General features: G+C 37.2%; 1 protein-coding gene across 1 annotated transcript in view; it reads right to left on the bottom strand.

Moving 5' to 3' along the window:
* The window catches only part of LOC107725734 (phosphatidylinositol 4-phosphate 3-kinase C2 domain-containing subunit alpha-like), a 40505-nt gene that overhangs the window by 9720 nt on the left and 12346 nt on the right, over window positions 1-18439 (bottom strand). The window contains exons 3-17 of the mRNA XM_016535111.1: window positions 14103-14203; window positions 13494-13654; window positions 10405-10525; window positions 9315-9426; window positions 9115-9194; window positions 8926-8989; window positions 8668-8814; window positions 7980-8019; window positions 7682-7901; window positions 6153-6275; window positions 5862-6029; window positions 5242-5347; window positions 2976-3118; window positions 927-1115; window positions 590-683 (exon numbers count right to left, since the gene is read on the bottom strand). Of these exons, the coding sequence (XP_016390597.1) occupies window positions 590-683; window positions 927-1115; window positions 2976-3118; window positions 5242-5347; window positions 5862-6029; window positions 6153-6275; window positions 7682-7901; window positions 7980-8019; window positions 8668-8814; window positions 8926-8989; window positions 9115-9194; window positions 9315-9426; window positions 10405-10525; window positions 13494-13654; window positions 14103-14203 (1869 nt within the window). The remainder of the gene's footprint in view (window positions 1-589; window positions 684-926; window positions 1116-2975; window positions 3119-5241; window positions 5348-5861; window positions 6030-6152; window positions 6276-7681; window positions 7902-7979; window positions 8020-8667; window positions 8815-8925; window positions 8990-9114; window positions 9195-9314; window positions 9427-10404; window positions 10526-13493; window positions 13655-14102; window positions 14204-18439) is intronic.

Raw genomic sequence — 18439 nt, 5'->3', positions numbered from 1 at the left:
GCTTGTTGTTTGTCATTTTTCCGATCACAAATGCAGACATGGTTTTATGTTTACGCGGCACGATGCAACGCAGTGCGTAAAAAGACAGTATAAGTCATTATAATCCGTAATTATGTCCCCACTGGATGCAACAAATGCCTCGTTTATAATGGGTTTTAATGTTTTTGTCTCGTCGCTCCGGCTGGACAGGGCATCACAATATGGTAAGGGGCGTAACATTTCCATCACACCTTCCATCACAATCCTTGAGGTATTCGGCCAATCACAATGCACTGGATAGCTGGCCAATCAGAGCACACCTCGCTTTTCAGACCGATGAGCTTTGTAAAAATCTACGCATTTCAGAAAGGCGGGGCATAGAGGAGCAACAATAATGTACAGTATGTGGAAAATAATGTGTTTTTTGAACCTTAAACCGCATAAACACATTTCATTACACCAAATACACAAAATAATGTTCTTTTTAGCAACATCATATGACCCCTTTTTCCCAGTGTATAACCAAGAAAAAAGCAACAGAAAGCACTATGACAAGCTGTTTAAAGAAGAGGAGATACATGCATAAAACTGTGTGTGTGTGTGAGCGCACCTGCACCAGCTGAGGGAGATAGTCAGCCAGCTCATCATCACTACTGCTCTCGATCCAGCCCACGGCCACTTTCCTCACCTCTGTGTCAGCGAACCTGAATATAGCACACACAACCAAGCACAACATTAACCACATGCTCAGCTCCCTCTCCATAACAGAACAGTAATAAAGCAAGTCATGAGACCAATAAAATGGTCAAAAATGATCTAAAGTTTGAAAGCAATACATAACAAAGAAAAATCTTATGACCGAAGTGACACATTAAAAAGGTCATATGGTAAAATGTGAGAAGGAAAGGAGAAAGTGGGCCATAAAACAGAGAGGGACAGATACATACTTTGAATCAAGGAGCTCCAGGGCTGAAACAGGCGACAGAGGGGGCCAGTGGTGCAGAAGTGAGTGGATCTCACCCATACTGCCCCAGTCCCAACTGGGTGCACTGGCCAAGATTTTGGGCAGGCTGTATTGATAGTCCCGACAATAGTACCGCTGGTCCCAGAGCAGCTGCTTGTCTGCTCGTGACAGCCTGGTGGAAAAGAATGCTGGGTAATGTCAAAGTAGACAAAAGTATCATATTTTCCTGTACCTAACTATAAGTCTGACTGGGTCAAAATTGCATTGTTGAGGAAAAAAAAAAAACACAGACACGTCCCATCGGTGTACAAGTCACATTTTATATTCAGAAATAATGTAAAATACAGGTCAATAAAACAAAACGTTTACTTCCCTTCATTCCACAAAAAAATCCTTCAAATTTAACAGTATTCAGAACAGAACAGGAAAAGAGTACAGAAAAATCTAATTATAAAACAACTTACAGTGCCATTCATTCTAGACATTCATTATAAACGCAAAGCCTAAACTAATTTGTTTAAATGAAAGACAGCATGTGGGAAATGCGCTGCACAAATAAACTTGACTCAAGTACCTCTCTCAGTGGGCACGATTCCAAATGTGCCTGCTTTGTGCATGTTTTGCATGCTTGACATACAAGTTGCTTTGGAATAAAAGTTGCAGCATGTTTCAGATGATAAAAAAAATGCAACTTGCATACTAGAAATTATGGTACTTCCTGTGGGCTTCAAACTAACCCAAGAAGCAGACCCGTTAATCCATGAAACATAAAGTAAGATTTAGTTCTGATCCAAAGATAAGAGGCACAGGAAACAAGTCACACCTCTTAAATGTGTCTGCGAATGGGCAGTCAAGCTGGGAGCCCGGCAGCTGTTGGCACTTGGTGGGCATTCAGAAACATGCTCACAAACTGAGCATGGAAAGTTGCCCACCATCTGAGGCTGAGTGTTGTGTGGCTGTTTTAAAGCTGACTGAGCTTTCTGTTTCACATCTGAGAGATGCATTTTCAGCAGAGCATACTAAACAAGGCCTGACAACTGTCTGCTTTTCAGCTGCAATGTCTCCTTATCAATAGAGATTTATTCTGAAGTCACAGACATTTCAAGTCTGTTTTTATTGCAGTGAATCGCTTTTGCTATCTTTACAAGAAAACCTCTAAAAACCTCTAAAAAGTAATTCATATAAAAAACTAAATGGTTCTCTTAAACAGCGCGACTCACAAACTGTCCTGTGCATACAGAAGATGACAGAAGTGAATCAAATAATGTCTGTTTGGAGAAATAGAAGTTAATCCCCTTCTCTAGGCTCAGACTTAAACACATTGTTAAAGAAAATTATGCTCTTTTGAACTTGCATTGAAATTGCATCATTAGTGTTTTCTATTTGAGCACCAGATTGGCATATCAGAATGATTCCTGAAAGACCATGTGGCACTAAAGACTGGTTTTACTGTATCAAATAAACCCAGACTTGGTGAGCATAAGAGACTTATTTAATAAAAAAAAAACACGTAAAAACTGACTGCAAACGTTTGAATAGTACTGTATTCTCCTGCTGTGTGAACATAATCTTAGTATTCAGAGTGTTGTGAACTGGCTTAATGTTGTCCATGACTTTTTAATAGAGGTTTTTAGGCTCTTAGAAGCTCAAAATCACTTAATTTTCAATTTAATTAAAACCCTTAAATAAGATAAGCAAGCTGAAGGGGATCCATATAATTGGAGTAACTAGGCAAAACTGATTCAATTACACAATATTCTCAAAGGCTCTTTTATCCTCCATATCTGAAATATGTTCAGATTCATATGCTACTCAGGCTTATTATGAAGTGTCTGATGCTCAAACAAGACAGGAAGCACGTGGCACTGTAACTGTATCAAACATTCTGATTAGAGATTTAACAAAAGCCCGAATCAAAGCCTACAAACTAATCCTACCTAAAACCTTACCACTACTCTTTAGCAAGCACTGTTGTTTCCTTCATGAAATGCAAATCTACATTATGCCATGAGGCCTTGTGATGCAAACTTACCCAAAAGCAGATGCTTGTGCACACAGCTTTTCTATCTCACTTCTATCTCCTGGATCAAGTGGATCTAGAGATTGAGGGTCTGGGCAGCCATTCTCCTGAGGACCAACATAGAGCACGTCCACCGCTGGACTGGGAAAGTCAACCTGTTCATGGTCAGACAATGATATTTAAAGAGGTCATGAACTGAGAAATCAAAATTCCCTTGATCTTTTGACATATAAGAGGTCATTTTGCTATAAAAACATCCTGTAAGTTTCAGAACTCAAAACTTTCTTGTTAGTCTAAAAACAGCTTATATTGAAACCAATCTGCCAATTATGATGTAATAGTGTGGATAAACTTTGCCTCTACAGAAGATGATCAACGCCTGCTACTACATCATTGCCTGTTTAGCCCCGCCCACCGATTCGTGCACATAGTAGGTAAATGACAATATCGGCAAATGAAACCAAATGATAAACTTTATTTGATGAACTTTATTTTTAATGAAATGCCAGACTGCGTCAGTAAGAACTTGGTCCTTTGTTCACTTCATTTTACCGTGGATTCGTTTACAAACAAGGCACAATTCGACACAATTTTCAGAAAGATTGAAACTGAAAGATGATGCTGTGCCAACTATATTGGATCCAAATGTAATGTCACACCACACAAGTGTAAGTGACTGTTTTTATTACGTGATCACTATTGCTTTTGTTTGATATGTACTGAGTATTTATGCGTTTTAACCTAAAACACAGCAGCTTCCATCTGTGAATGATGTAGGCTGTCAAACATACAAAACTGTTAGCCAATCATAGCAGTGGGCGTTTACTTCCGAGTCTACAATCCGGCACGCCTATTCAAACAGAACGTTCCATTGAGGAGGGTCAAAACTGGATAAAAAATAGCCTATTAATTACAGGGTTTCTACAGATATGAACAAGTGAAATTTAAGACTTTTTAAGACCTTTTTAATGTTCGTTCAAAATTCGTTCACCTTATACGAAATTTAAGACCTAAACCTGTAATGGAAATACACATTATTTTACATATATATATGTAAAATTTAATGTGTTAATATAAAAAGAAAAAAAAATGTATCGCTGTCATAAATGATATTTATTTCTAAGATATACAGTGAAATTTTCATATCAGCAGACAATATTCCACACAAAATATCCCCACAAAACTACCACATCACCAAGATTTTTGGTGGTGTACACAATTATTCTGAACCAATATTTTCATCAGTGTTCTATTAGCTTTTGCAAACTTAAATCTGCATATTTTTATTTACCTTCACAAAGGCCTATTTAAAAATTTTTTTTTTAATGTATGCATCACCTTTCATGTCAAATTATTACAATTTATCAATAAATTGTAATAATGTTACCAGCCAGATTAAATCATTTACACTGCAAAATTACAACTGTAATAAATAATGTAATGAGATTAATGTTTTAAATACATTTATGAATATACAAATAAGAAATGTTGGGGGGAAATTGCATACTTTTCAACATATTAAGCTACCAGTAGGTGGCGGTAAGTCACTTAATGAGTGAGTCATTGAGTCATTCATTCAACTGATTCGTTCAAAACGCTGAATCATTCAGTAACAAAACACAGTCCAGTGTTGCCTGGAGAATGTGCTATACTTCTGCTGTGATCCTTGTTTGGAACTATTTTCATTGGTGAAACAGAACAAAACCGTAAATATTGTGTGTAAAATGTAAGTAACTTAATAACTACTAGACTAACGTTACTTGTTTATTGAACTAAAATGTAATGTAACATTTGCAATCGTGAGAATATTCAGCAAAATAGCTCTCTTGGTATGTTACTGAACTATATCATGTTATAAATAAACTACATATTTTGAATTTTTACCTCAGTGTGTTTCTTCAGAGTTTCTTTATGTGTGCTGTTACACTCATTTGTTTTGAAGTCTCTCACAAAGAGACAGGCAGCGTGACCTTGATACCAGAAATACACTATCCATTATCAGTCGCTGTTTAAGTTGAATGTATTAAAATCAGAAGAATCATTCTTTCGTTTCGATGCTTCGCTGGTTATTTTTTTGTCACTTAAGTGAATCTTCGGTCTGTCCAATGATTGTAAACAGTCATTAGGTCTGTCAGACTGAAGATATTTTAGCGAATTTGAATTTAAGACATTAAGGACCCGCGGACACCCTGTAATTACTACATTGTGATGTTTTTTGATGTAAAAATCTTGGTAAGATTACAACTCTAGATGGAAAAAAAAGCACAAATAAAAGAACCTGCAGTATGATCCGTTCTGAAGGATTCTTCCCCTTGCCTGCAGCTCCAGGCTGAAGGACTTGAGATGTCCACAAACTTAGCAGCTTGCTACCTCTTGACAGCACCCTGAAACACAAAATGCAAGAAGTAATATATATTATGTATTATGTATATTACTTATTAACTGCAGTCTCAAATTTATTAATTTAGCACAGGCATCCCAATATACAGTGGTCATGTTGTGCTGCCATATAGAAAATGCCATAATTGTTAAAATTCTTGTCAAACTAGGTTTGCTCACTTTGAGAGTGAAACAATCAAAACGGCAGTAAATCTGTAATTTTATCAAAACCAGTGTTACCTAATGTATTTTCTTTGTTCTTCAAGATTTTACATAAAGACATAATGAAGTGATTACATACTTTTCAGTCATCAACAATTAAGCTGTTTATGGATCTATTTTGGCATTATGAGCACTGAATAACTGATTTATTACCTAATTATTACTTTTTGAAAAAAAATACAAAGAAAAATTGTATACGCACCTAAACAAATATGAAGCAGCCCTGAAAATTCTACAACTTACAATATACTCTCCAAGGTAAATCTATTTTATTTGAGATATTATTTTATGACTTGCCTTCTGAAATCAAACAGAGGCATGGACACTTTTCCCAAAAGCTCTGGACCCTTCCGTTGCTTGTTGGAATCTGGCGAGTTGTTCGCATTCTGGTTAAGAACCCCGTAGAGAGAAAGACTCAGCATGGCCTCTAGTGGTAAAAGCGCCACTGAAATAGGGAAATTTATCCTAAAGAAACAGAGGCAGTCGTCACCAACAGCAGAAACTGGCAGCAATCCCGCTGATTTCCCTCTAATTCTAGAAATTGCAGGAAGTAGCGTGTCAGTGTGTTTAAGGGGCATTAACACTTACGATTCGTCCCATTTGATGTGGTAGAAAAAACTCTTGTATGTTCCCACTTTTTTGGACTGGACAGGCTTGAAGAGATTCCTGTTGTTGTGGGTCAGGGCACACATCAGGTAGTATTTTTCAAAACTGAAAAACAGGAAGGACAACTTACTCTATGGCACGGAAAGGGAAGAAAACACTGGCCTGTACTTATCTATTGCCAAAAGCATAATTTGACTGAATATGATATGTTAATCGAGACACACTGTTTGAAAACTAATGTAAAAAAAATTTTTCAATTTAGATTTATGCACAATTTACACAAAAATTGTTTGTATATTCATTCAAGTATTCTTTTGAGAGGTTTCAAATAATGGCAAAGTATGCGCTTTCATTTTTCGCACACACTGCTATTCAAAAGTTTGGGGTTGGTCAAATTTCTCAAGTTTTTGAAAGAAATCTTTTATGCCTAGGACTGCATTTATTTGATCAAAAATGCAGTAAGAAGCAGTAATATTTTGCAATATTATAACAATTAAAAAAAAAAAATTTGTGCTCTAGAATCATTTCTTATTATTATCAATATTGAAAACAGATATGCTGCTTAATATTTTTTATTTTCAGGATTCTTTGATGAATAGGAAGTTCAAAAGAGCAGCATTTATTTGAAATCGAAATCTTCTGTAACATTATAAATGTCCTTACCATCACTTTGTATGCATCCTTGCTAATAAAAGTACTTCTAACTTCTGAAGAAAAAAAAAACTGACCCCAAACTTCTAAACAGAATATACACATTCTATATTAAGTTTCATAAATACTGTGTCAATTGAATCCTTGTCTAATGATTAAAGAGTATGAAAAACAATGCTATTGGAGTTGGGCATTTTGATTCATTTTTGTGAAATAAATAAATAAAAATAAAAATTTTAGGCCATTTAAGAACAAATATATACGTTTCAAAATATACACTGAATGTCAAAAGGATTAAACATTTAGCTGTAATGCACAGCCGTTGTAATAAAAGATCATCAGCAACATCCTGACCCTCCAAATATTCATTATCAGAGGACACAGCCCTTAATTCTTGCATCATTTTTCATAGGTGGCCTTAAAAGTTTCAAAAGCATGTTGAATACAGTTATTTTTGCGTGTAGTGAATGGAAATAATGTGATTCTAAGCTCTCCAAGTTGGGTTAAATGTTAAATGGTTCAGATATAATTTATTGAGGCTGATTGCTCCAAGAAAACACAGACTCTAAATTACTCAAATTATCGAGGATGAAATAACAGTGTAATGAATATGGACTAAGGCAGTGCTTTGAAAGTAGTAGAGAAGTTTACCTTGGCTGTGAGTTTGTTAATTCAGTCATTATCAGTCTGAACTGAATTAAACAGTTTAATTTAAACTGCGGGGCTCGATAGGCCAAAACAGGAAGGGTAAATGGATTTCTTTTAAAATCCATTTCTTTATTATGAAAGTATTAAGCTAAAGCTTAGACCAGCTTCAGAAACACTCATGTCACAAGCACTAAAAGGGACACCGTGCTCACCTGCTGACCCAGGTAGCAGGAATGCCATGAACGGCAAACAGAGTGAACTGCAGGTGCTCAGTGGTGCCCGAGGCTTCTTTGCTGTCCCTCCTGTCCTCCAAGTGCTCTTCCATCGTGCAGCCAGGAGTAGTTGGACAGAAAGACCTCAGGCAGAGCTTGGCGAGCTCATACACAGCATCTGTGAGTCCGACTAAACTCTCCTCAACGGGGATAGCATAACCTGGGGATCACAAGCAGCAGAGTACAGCATAGGTGAACAAGAAACAGCCATTGAGATGATTTTAGGAGCTGAGCTTACCATTAGCTGAACCTGTAGAAGCTGAACTCATGGCACCAGCCTGCAAAACAAAACAGTGCTCTTTGTATGTACATTGAAAAAAATTATTCATTGAATCATTCACTTTTTTTTTTTAAGGTAAGTGGTTGCAATCAATTTATTTTAGCTACATTTAAATAAATTTAGTTGACTAACTTTCAACAAAATTTGTTTATTTAAATGTAGCTAAAATAAATTGATTGCAACCACTTACCTTAAAAAATTGAGTAAATTCAGTGAATAATTTTTTTCAGTGTATATGCAAACAGAAAAAAATAAATAACGACTAAAAATTGCTGTGGTTTTGACTAGGGATGCACAATATCAGTACTGTGTCTGCTATTTTTTTATTGAGTTTTTTTATTTTATTAACAGTACTGGACAAATAAAAAAACAACTAATAATTGAATTAAACAAGTTTAGATTTAATATTTAGTGGATCTCAAAATGAACATCCATTTTTATACCATATATTATAACGTTGTGTTACCTAAACGCACTTTTACCATTTCAAGTAACTGATTTTAGTTTAGCTTAGATCAGAACTGTAATATCAGACATTTATCAACAATCTGTTATTTGTCACAACATTAAAATTCTTACTGGCTTATCAGTATCAGCTACAACTTTATTACAGTGCATAAATACTTCACACTGAATGTTCTCTGACCTCTGGAGAACGTGTTCTAGGAAGGTTGACAGAGCGTTTGAGCTTCTTGATAGCATCACTTATGGCTGGTGTCTCAACTTCATCCAGAGCACAGCACAGATTTTTAACAGACTGAACCACACTGTCCACTGTTTTATACTGGGTGCTCTAATGAGAGAGAGATTGAAAGTGAGAAACACTGAAATCATTTCAAACACTTCTTTATTTCTTTTCATATAGTATAGTATAGCTTGCTGTGTTTGTTAAATAACAAGTTACCTCATTCTGAAGGCAGAGATTGACCTGCTTATAATATCCTTCAAGGTGTTCAGCAAGAACCTCTCTAGAAAAGAAAAAACATGCAAAGGAATGAGAGAAATCAACAAGCACAATCACGGACTTCAAAGGCCACCCATGGCTTTCGTAGCCTTTAGTAGGGGCAGGAGATAAGATAGAGCACATTCCTACCTTGTGACTGACTCTTTAAACGGCCTCTCCACTAGGCCGAGGTATTTCTCCAAGACAATAGGGGAAATGTCATCTTCTGCCTGTTAGCATACAAAACATATATCTATCCATTAAATATATCCATTAATAACCTCTGAAGATAGTAATGCAGTGAACAACTAGTTTCAAGTTGTTTATTCCAGCCTTTGTAAGAGTCTTACCGTTCGGGCCAGATCTCTTCTCATTGTGCTAAGAAAAAAGAGCTGCAGTTTGATCTCCGTTTCCCACTTCCTGCAGTTCTGCACGTACTCATGACTGCCCAGACTATGTTTACTGGAAGATAATGTTAAAGATGCTTCAGACATGGGCCAGAGCCAAAAGCAACAATGAATGAATTAATCGATGAATAACTAAATAATGCTTACATATAACTTTATATAATAATAATTATAATAACTAACATTTTAAAGTTTGGGTTAATTAAGTTGTTTTTTTTTTTAAATAAATTGTTACTTTTATTTAGCAAGGATGCATTAAATTAATCAAAAGTGGCAGTAAAGACATTTATAATGCTACAAAACATTCTATTTCATATAAATATTGTTCTTTTCAACTTTCTATTAATTATATATATATATATCACGGTTTTTACAAAAAATATTAAGCAGTATAACTCATTTCGACACTGATAATAAGAATAAGAAATGTTACACAAGTACTAGAATGAATTCTGAATAATTTTGACTCTAAAGATAGGAGTAATAGCTGCTGAAAATTCAGCTTTACCAATACCAAAAAAATTAACAAAAAATGTGTCCTTTTTTTGAGAATGCACTCTAAGAACATTCCAAGGCAAGAGATGTGTCCTGGATGACTGTGCTTTGGAAGGCCAGAGCAGGAACGTTTTTAATAATTACTCGTATCAACTTGCCAAGGTCAACTGAAGACCAGACAGCCAGCACTGAAGCAGACAGTGAGTAACTATACCTTAACATAAGGGGAAACTAACCAAAGGCTTTCAAAACTCTGCACTGAACACACGAATAACATGGTAACTTAAGGGTGGCTGCCTTGCATTACAGAGCTTGAAATGTTTTTGCCCATTCCACCTGTTCCTTATTAGGGCAGGCAAACCCTCCCCTAGAACTGTTGGTTCTGCTCTTCCAATGGTGTGGGTAAAAAAGAAACATTTCCCTAGCACAATTAAAGCAAAATAACCCCGTTTTCAAGGAATGTTGGCAGGGGACTTGTTTATGCAATACAACAGAATGCCTGCAAAAGGGAAAGGGAGATGGTAAACGAAGGACTCACTTCTGTAGAACCTCCTCTTGTCCACAGACCTTGAGAACGTAGCTGCTGATGTCCACCTGGTTCAGGTCATCATGGACCCAACACAAAGCCTGCATTATGAGAAGGTCCACTGGAGAACTCACTGGGCAAATAAACACAGAAAACATGAAGGAAAAAGGCATCCATGGACTGAGAAAAGAATGAAGCTAATGAAAAAGTAAACAAGATTATAAAAGAAATGCATTTTTGTCCAGACAATGCAAGACAGTGGTGTACAATATTGCTTTGGATTCCAATGACTCTTATTGTATGGACAAAAAAACATTCTTCAGAAACGACGTGAGGGTGAGTAAATGCTGAAAGAATTTTAATTTTTGAGCAAATTGTCCATTTAAATGAATTGAGGACCATCCTGAAAGTCTTGTCTGCTTGATGTTGCACAAAAATATAAAATGATGCAGCCAGTATGACACCATTTTGCCAAGCTTGGACTGATGCTGGCTTTAAAACGGACTATTACCAAACAGTTCATGCGGTACAGGGTTGACTTGGAGGAAAGCAAGGGATGAGAGTGCCATTTGGAAGAGGACCTATGAACCTCTTTTGGTTCATTGCGATGGAAAACCGTAATAAGAAATGGATTTGGCATGAGAAGTTTCACTAGATCCGAGCAGAGCAAAAATATGACACCCAACATGTTGTTCATGGTCACCCCAGGCTGCAGCAATAACAGGCCCCACACCCCTCCTTGGAATGATCCTCTCTATAAGATCCAAGCCTTGGGCTGGATTACAGTTAGTCAGCTGTGCCTGGCCTGGCCTCTTCATGTCTGCCGTGTTTTTCAAGCCTAAAGGTCTGATGGTCATGCCTAATTTGTGGTGAATTTGGGGTTGCTTTGAAGGGTTGTGGGATGCCAGTAAAATTCCTCTTCTGCCATCCTCTATTCGTGGCACTACAGCAACACACATGGTGCTGGAAAGTCAGGAGATTGTGGTTGGTCTAAAATGGCAGGAACTCTAGAGCCTTGGAAAAAAGCTAAGAGGCAGAAAGGCTAGAGTAGAACATCAGACCATATATGCACAGTCCTGAAGCTACTGCTGAATTTGTAAATAAAACTAAACTTTTTGTCAAATGGATGTACCTTAATCTGAGACACTTAATCTGAGTTTATCCTGGAAAAACCTTCATATTCCACACATTCAAACCCTAGTTGCCTCCTCAGCTTCATTTGCCTTGTCTTTCATGCCAAGTATGTCTGGAATTGCGAACTTTACTAACCTTACACACAGCTAAGCACTTTCCTCCACTTAAACAAACTAAGAAAAACCTCAAAAACCTATTTTTCCTCTTTGAAGATTCAGACAGTCAGCACTGACATGCAAAGAGATGGTATGTCCATTTAGATGTATGGTGATTCTCTGCATGGATTAGCAAAGTTAAGTAACAGTAAAAGCATTACTTTGTTGACCACTGTTCATGGAATGTAGGAATGTTGTCACAAACCTGACTTTTAGTAGGATCTAAAATCTCTTGATCTAAACACAACAAACGGTTAGTTTAAGAGGAAAAACAAGCAAGAACTTGTGTGAACGTGAGAAAAAGATAGCTAGAACATTACAACCATCCAGCCAATTCTAGCCGAGCCACTCCTCAAATATATTAGCTGTCTGTGAAGCAACTTCGGGGCCCGATAGACACTGTGCCCCCTTTTTCCTTCCTAAGACCACAGTCTATGCTGGATTTATACAGGACAAAAAGAGCTATGGGGCTCAGGCAGTAACAACACAGAAAAATTCTTCAACACAAAAGGCCAGTCTTGATTTCCTGCCAGGAGTGAGGTGGCTAGAGGCTCGGCACAAAAAACGAGGCCCAGCAGTCTTCAGAACACAGCCGCTTCACAGGGAACTGAGCCAAGGCCACTACAGCTCAATGAAAAGGACTTTCCGTGCTGGACCAGACAGGTTACCCAGTAAAAAACCTTGACAAGTGACATGCAAGCTGAAAAATGAAAAACACAGGAACCATGGTCGAAGAATCTGTTGAGCAGACACACCATAACAGTTATGTAAAAAGAGAATGTGTCGCAGTGGCCAAGAAATGCTCTCTGGCATTGTGTCATGACTTCTTCATTTGTCAGCTTCGTTTATAGCAGACACTCGGAGAAACTTACTATTGACAAATAGTGAGTACATGATTCATCAGATGTGACATTATTAGATACTTATAAGTAGGGATGCACCAAAAAATAAAAATTGTCATAATGATCTCACCCTTCTGGCCTTTCAAACCTGTATGACTAACTTTCTTCTGCAAAATTTTCATTTTTGGGTGAACGGTTCCTGTAACTGCCTTAACTGTTAGCATAACAATTTTCATATAAAACATGTTCACTGTCAAAAGCTTTTTATAATGACTAAATTCAGTGTGACAAAGAACTGCTTACCATCACAAGTGAAAGTTACAGGCTGTTGAGAATCAGAAATCTCAATGGATACTTTCACACTGCCCCCATTGTCCCCTCCTGCATCCCTCTGGGTGATCACAGGGCTGAGAACATAGCCAGGATTGGTAGCCAGGACATCATGTGGGAACTTTGACCTCAGTCTGCAAAAATAAAAGGACAACACTTTGTTTAAAATGAAGACCTAACAAAGGTAACTGTGGTATGTTGAAGGTGTCTGAATATATTTTGGTTTGACTGTATCTATTTGATAAATGAAGTTAACCAACTAACATTATACATACCCTTTTGGTTTCTGTACCCAATATTTAAAAAATTTACAAATGTAATAAAAATATAGGTATCGGCATCGGTATCGGCAAGTACCAAAAATAAAAGTATCGGTATCGGGCGAGTACTGGAAAAAGTGGTATCGGTGCATCCCTACTTATAAGGGATAGTTCACCAAAAAATAAAAATTGTCATAATGATCTCACCCTTATGACGTTTCAAACCTGTATGACTAACTTTCTTCTGCAAAATTTTCATTTTTGGGTGAACGGTTCCTGTAACTGCCTTAACTGTTAGCATAACAATTTTCATATAAAACATGTTCACTGTCAAAAGCTTTTTATAATGACTAAATTCAGTGTGACAAAGAACTGCTTACCATCACAAGTGAAAGTTACAGGCTGTTGAGAATCAGAAATCTCAATGGATACTTTCACACTGCCCCCATTGTCCCCTCCTGCATCCCTCTGGGTGATCACAGGGCTGAGAACATAGCCAGGATTGGTAGCCAGGACATCATGTGGGAACTTTGACCTCAGTCTGCAAAAATAAAAGGACAACACTTTGTTTAAAATGAAGACCTAACAAAGGTAACTGTGGTGTACCGCAAGGTTCAGTCTTAAGTCCTTTGTTAATATACATATACATGCTCTCTCTGTGTGTGTGATATTAATAGGAAACAAGGTATTAGCTCCCATTGTTACATGGGCTATACACAGCTGTAGACTTCCTGCATTTCACTTGTCAGCAGTCCTTGTCTGAGGTACACATATGAGGTTTTAAGGCATTTCCTAAATTAGTCCTTTAGGTCCAAATTAGCTTTGCTTCCCCTATAGAATCCAACATTACAGTGCTGATTCAGGTATCCTGGGACCTTCTGATATCAGATTAACAACACAGCTGTAGTAGTGGGACCTGCTTTTTCTGAGGTATCCCTTTCAACGGTCTATTAAAAAAAACAAAAAAAAAACAACAACTCGTAACTCACTTTGAAATGTCTTCACAGAATGCTACGACTTCTAGATTTTGGCCTTCCTTTTTCTCTAAGATGGAGTACTTTGAGAGTACATTGGTACTTCCTTTATTGACCTGTAAAAAGACAGACACGAAGCCATGGTTATACTGATGATCAGACATTTGGCCTATTATCCTATACATTCACTTTCACTAATGGTGTCCTACACATAGGAAATCACATGTTAAATATATGTTGTAAACAATATATTATGTACAGTCTGTATTATACACAGGGGTACCAAATAGACATGATTGATGACATTAACATCCCAGTTCAAATGTGGAATGAGACAGTCTCTCTATTTGTTGAGAGGATACGGAGAATGTGAAGAATGCCTGGAATGCCAAAAAAAGAGAGACTTCCTTCAGGAAGGAAACAGGTCAAAAAAGAACATAAACATGGAATTACAACTAGGAATTAAAGGTACTTTCAGTTCAATGATGGCTTACATGCTAAGAAATTAAATAAAAAGTTTTAAAACATTTTCTGTTTTAATTACATTTGCCATGCAGACTATATGCATGCAATCTCAATAGTAATAGGAGTAAGATTAGGCATATTCTTGTGAAATTTTCTCTTAACATGGTCTCTGATGAGAACATCTCCCTCCGACACATTTGCCATAAATGAAATCAAGTAAAAACAATCAAGAGTATCAATTCTGACAAAAAGAGCAGGTCACATGTTTTATTGCGGGTAATACATATACAGTATGCATCGGATATGATGATATTTCTTTAGCTGTTTACTAGGCCAAAGCTCTAGGCCTAACCTTAGAGAAAAATGAGATGCCATGTGACACACATTCACAAATTATTCATCCGCTTTTGCTTAGAGCTACGGTTTTACAGTTCTGGCTGCCCTACATGCAATCTCTCCGAGTCCAAACAGACCTTTTCCTCAGGTTCAAAGTTTATAAGGGATCTGCCAAGAAACAATTCAACACAACACTCAGGAATGAGAGGATGGAGGAAGCTGTCTTACATGAGCTTAGTATTCGATTGAATACAAGTAAAATTCCACCATCATCTATGTTTGTGTGTAATAGAATTCACAGCAAATGCAACTTCCTCTCTACTATTGTTGCTAAGAATACTGACATGCATTAACTGGAACTCTGTTCCCTACTAACCTGATAATACTTCCACTAAATTAATATGAACTTCCGTCGGATGATTTAACATCCACTGACTACAGAGTGCTTGATGGTAATCTGTGACTAAGAGCTCTGTTTATGAATCTAATTACTCACATTGACATTAAACAAACTTCATTTATGCATGTAGGATAAGCTGACAGTCAGATGGTCAGTTAATAGTTCACATGGAGGGGATGTTCACAGCACATTCATAAACACACACGCACAACAGAAACCACATGGTCGATGTATCAACCAGAAACACCTTGTTGTCTGCATACGAGAGCTACTGTGTGGGCTAAGTGACTGTTGTGATACACTATGACAAATTATACCAGTCTTTTTACAACATCGGCAGTAACATAACTCAATTCAGTGTCCAATTGATGTCTGACCAATATGTGGCTGCTTCTGAATGCTCCCAGGCATATTTGGCACACATTATGTGTGTCAGACATGTCAAAAATATTGGATCTGTGCATTAGGCCTTACAATGCACTCTAACAGACCAGTATTATTAATTACACAACTGTTCAAAAGACTAGGGCGAGTAAGATTTTTCTTTTTGAAAGAATTTAAGCAGCACGGCCATTTTTTAACATTGATAATAAGAAATGTTTCTTGAAGACAAAATCAGCATATGAGAATGATTTCTGAAGGATCACGTGACGGTTAAGACTGGAGTAATGGCTGCTGAAAATTCAGCTTCGCCATCACAGGAATAAATTACATTTTTAAATATATTAAAATAGATTATTTTAAGTTCTTAAAATATTTAGTTTTTATTGTACTTTTATAAAATAAATGCAGCCCTACTAAGCATAAGAGACTATTTTAAAAACATTTTAAAAAAATTACTGACCCCAACCTATTAAACTGTAATTTATATACTATACTTGCATTTTACGTATATTAATAATCTACACATTTTATTTTATTGTTTTTTTTTTACAAAGTTTATTTTTTATTTAATTGTGTAAATATTAACATAAAACTCACCTTTGACACCAATACTTTATATGTTTTCATCAGGAGATAATGCATAATCTGAGCTTGCCTTATGAACGCTGTGTAATAAAAATATGCTATATAAAAAAAGCATTCCCTCTACTAATCCTAAATACTTTCAACCATACTCAAAAAAGAAACCACTTTTGATAATGTGTTGTAACCCAAGCCACAAGCATGAAGTAACGGCTACAGTGAACACTCACACCAAGACCGACAACAAACAGGTCTTTTGGGATGTGTGTGCTGATAAGGGCTGAAATATCCAGGGCTTGTGATAAGAGTATCTGGTGTTGTGTGTGAAGCAGAGTAACTGTACACCAAAACCAAAGCTCAGATTAGTTTCGCTGCTCTTTCACACACTCCGAAAGAGAGCTGCCATGGCAACGGGGAGCTGCATGGCCCCGCTGCAGGCATGTCAGGGAAGAACCCATGGGGCAAAAACAGCTAGCTGGGGCTTGTCTGTGCTAATGAGACCAGCAGCAGTCCTCGCTATAGACACACACACAAAAAGACAGAATACTAGCTAGGACAGTGTTACCTTGAGTATGAACTAGACCTGATGTGTGACTCAGAAATATAAAGATAATCCTAAAACTTGAAATGAGGAAGTGCAAAGACTGAACCCTCTGAACTAGGGCTGTGCGATTTGGGGGAAAATATCAAATTGCGATTTTTTTGACAGATATTGCGATTGCAATTTGATTTGCGATTTTAAAGTAGCAAAGTCAAGCTTCAGCTCAATATTTTCCGTTTTTTTTGTTTTTTTTTTATAAATGGTGGGTGTTTACGCAGTTGGCTAGAGCAGTGCTGATTGGGGAGAACGGAGGTGCGCTCACTCTATTGGTTAGTAAGACTGCAACTCAAGGCTGGCAGTCATGCATATGCTCTGGAACAGAGTAATATCGCGTCCATATCGCAGGCTTTGCGATTAGGAAATTGCAACGTCTCAAATCGCGATTTCGATTCGATTTCGATTAATCGCACAGCCCTACTCTGAACCCTTTTTTTATTTTATCCTTAGATAAAAGCTGTCCCTGTTGTAGAAGTTACGGTCACAAATTCTTCAAGTACTGTGGGAAATGTGTGACAACAGCCAATTGTCCTAGTCAGAAACAAACATAATGAAACAGGAAGTGGGATTTCTGGGGAAAAAACACACACATTTACACACCCTCCTCATAAGGAATCAAAGTTTCACATTCCTCTCAGGAAGCCGTTCTTTATTTTGGCAATCAGTTACAACGTTTCTAAGGAAAGACCAATGATAAAGCAAGAGGTTTAGATAAAACGGCGGTAAAACGAAAGCAACTAAGCACCAGCAGAACTTGGCTAGAATATGATAAGAAACCAACCATGAGGAACAAAACCAAAAATGAAAGACGCACATCGCCCCTAGCAGAAAATTTTGCAAAGACATTTACCACATTGGCATGGTATAATAATTAGAAAACCATATGCACACATTTTTAACTTCTACTTCCTGTCATATCACAGAGCACTGCTACTTTCTTGTTAAAGTGCTAGAATGTATGCAAGCATGAAGACACTTATAAAATACTATGTTGTCGATTAGGGGCGTCAATTAGTGGGTTTAGTTTTTTTAAGTTTTGATATTTTTAGCATTTTTATTAAAGGGGTCATCGGATGCCCATTTTCCACAAGTTTATATGATTCTTTAGGGTCTTAATGAAAGGTCTATAACATACTTTGGTTAAAATTTCTCAATTGTAGTGTAAAAAACACCCTTATACTCACTTCTTCTGTAGATGAAGCTGGATCACGAATGATTCACGCGAACATAAACGCATTTAGGCAGATCGGGGATGCATTCCCTTCAAAAACGAAAGTAACGTTAATCCTCTGCGTCTTCAGCAGCTCAGATGTCGGGAGAAAATGACGACTGCTATGTTCATTATTACATCCAACAACAAAACACCTCAATCGCTTAATCGGATATATTCTTGTCTTCCTCAACACCGGAGTCGACACAATGGTGGACAGCTTACAGCTCACTCAGGGCGGGTCTAAGGTAAGGCGGCCTTGTCAATCAACTGTCGTGGGAGCGGCCTGTGCAATACTACATAATTCTGACAGGAATATCAGAACAGCCTGATTTGAGAAAGGGGATTTTAAAATAGGGATTTAAAAAAAAAAACAC

Source organism: Sinocyclocheilus rhinocerous, unplaced genomic scaffold, assembly GCF_001515625.1.
Source record: "Sinocyclocheilus rhinocerous isolate Xijiao unplaced genomic scaffold, SAMN03320098_v1.1 scaffold426, whole genome shotgun sequence".
Taxonomy (NCBI): Eukaryota; Metazoa; Chordata; class Actinopteri; order Cypriniformes; family Cyprinidae; genus Sinocyclocheilus; species Sinocyclocheilus rhinocerous.
The sequence above is the reverse complement of the archived record's forward strand: the minus strand, read 5'-3'. Positions and strand labels throughout refer to the sequence as shown.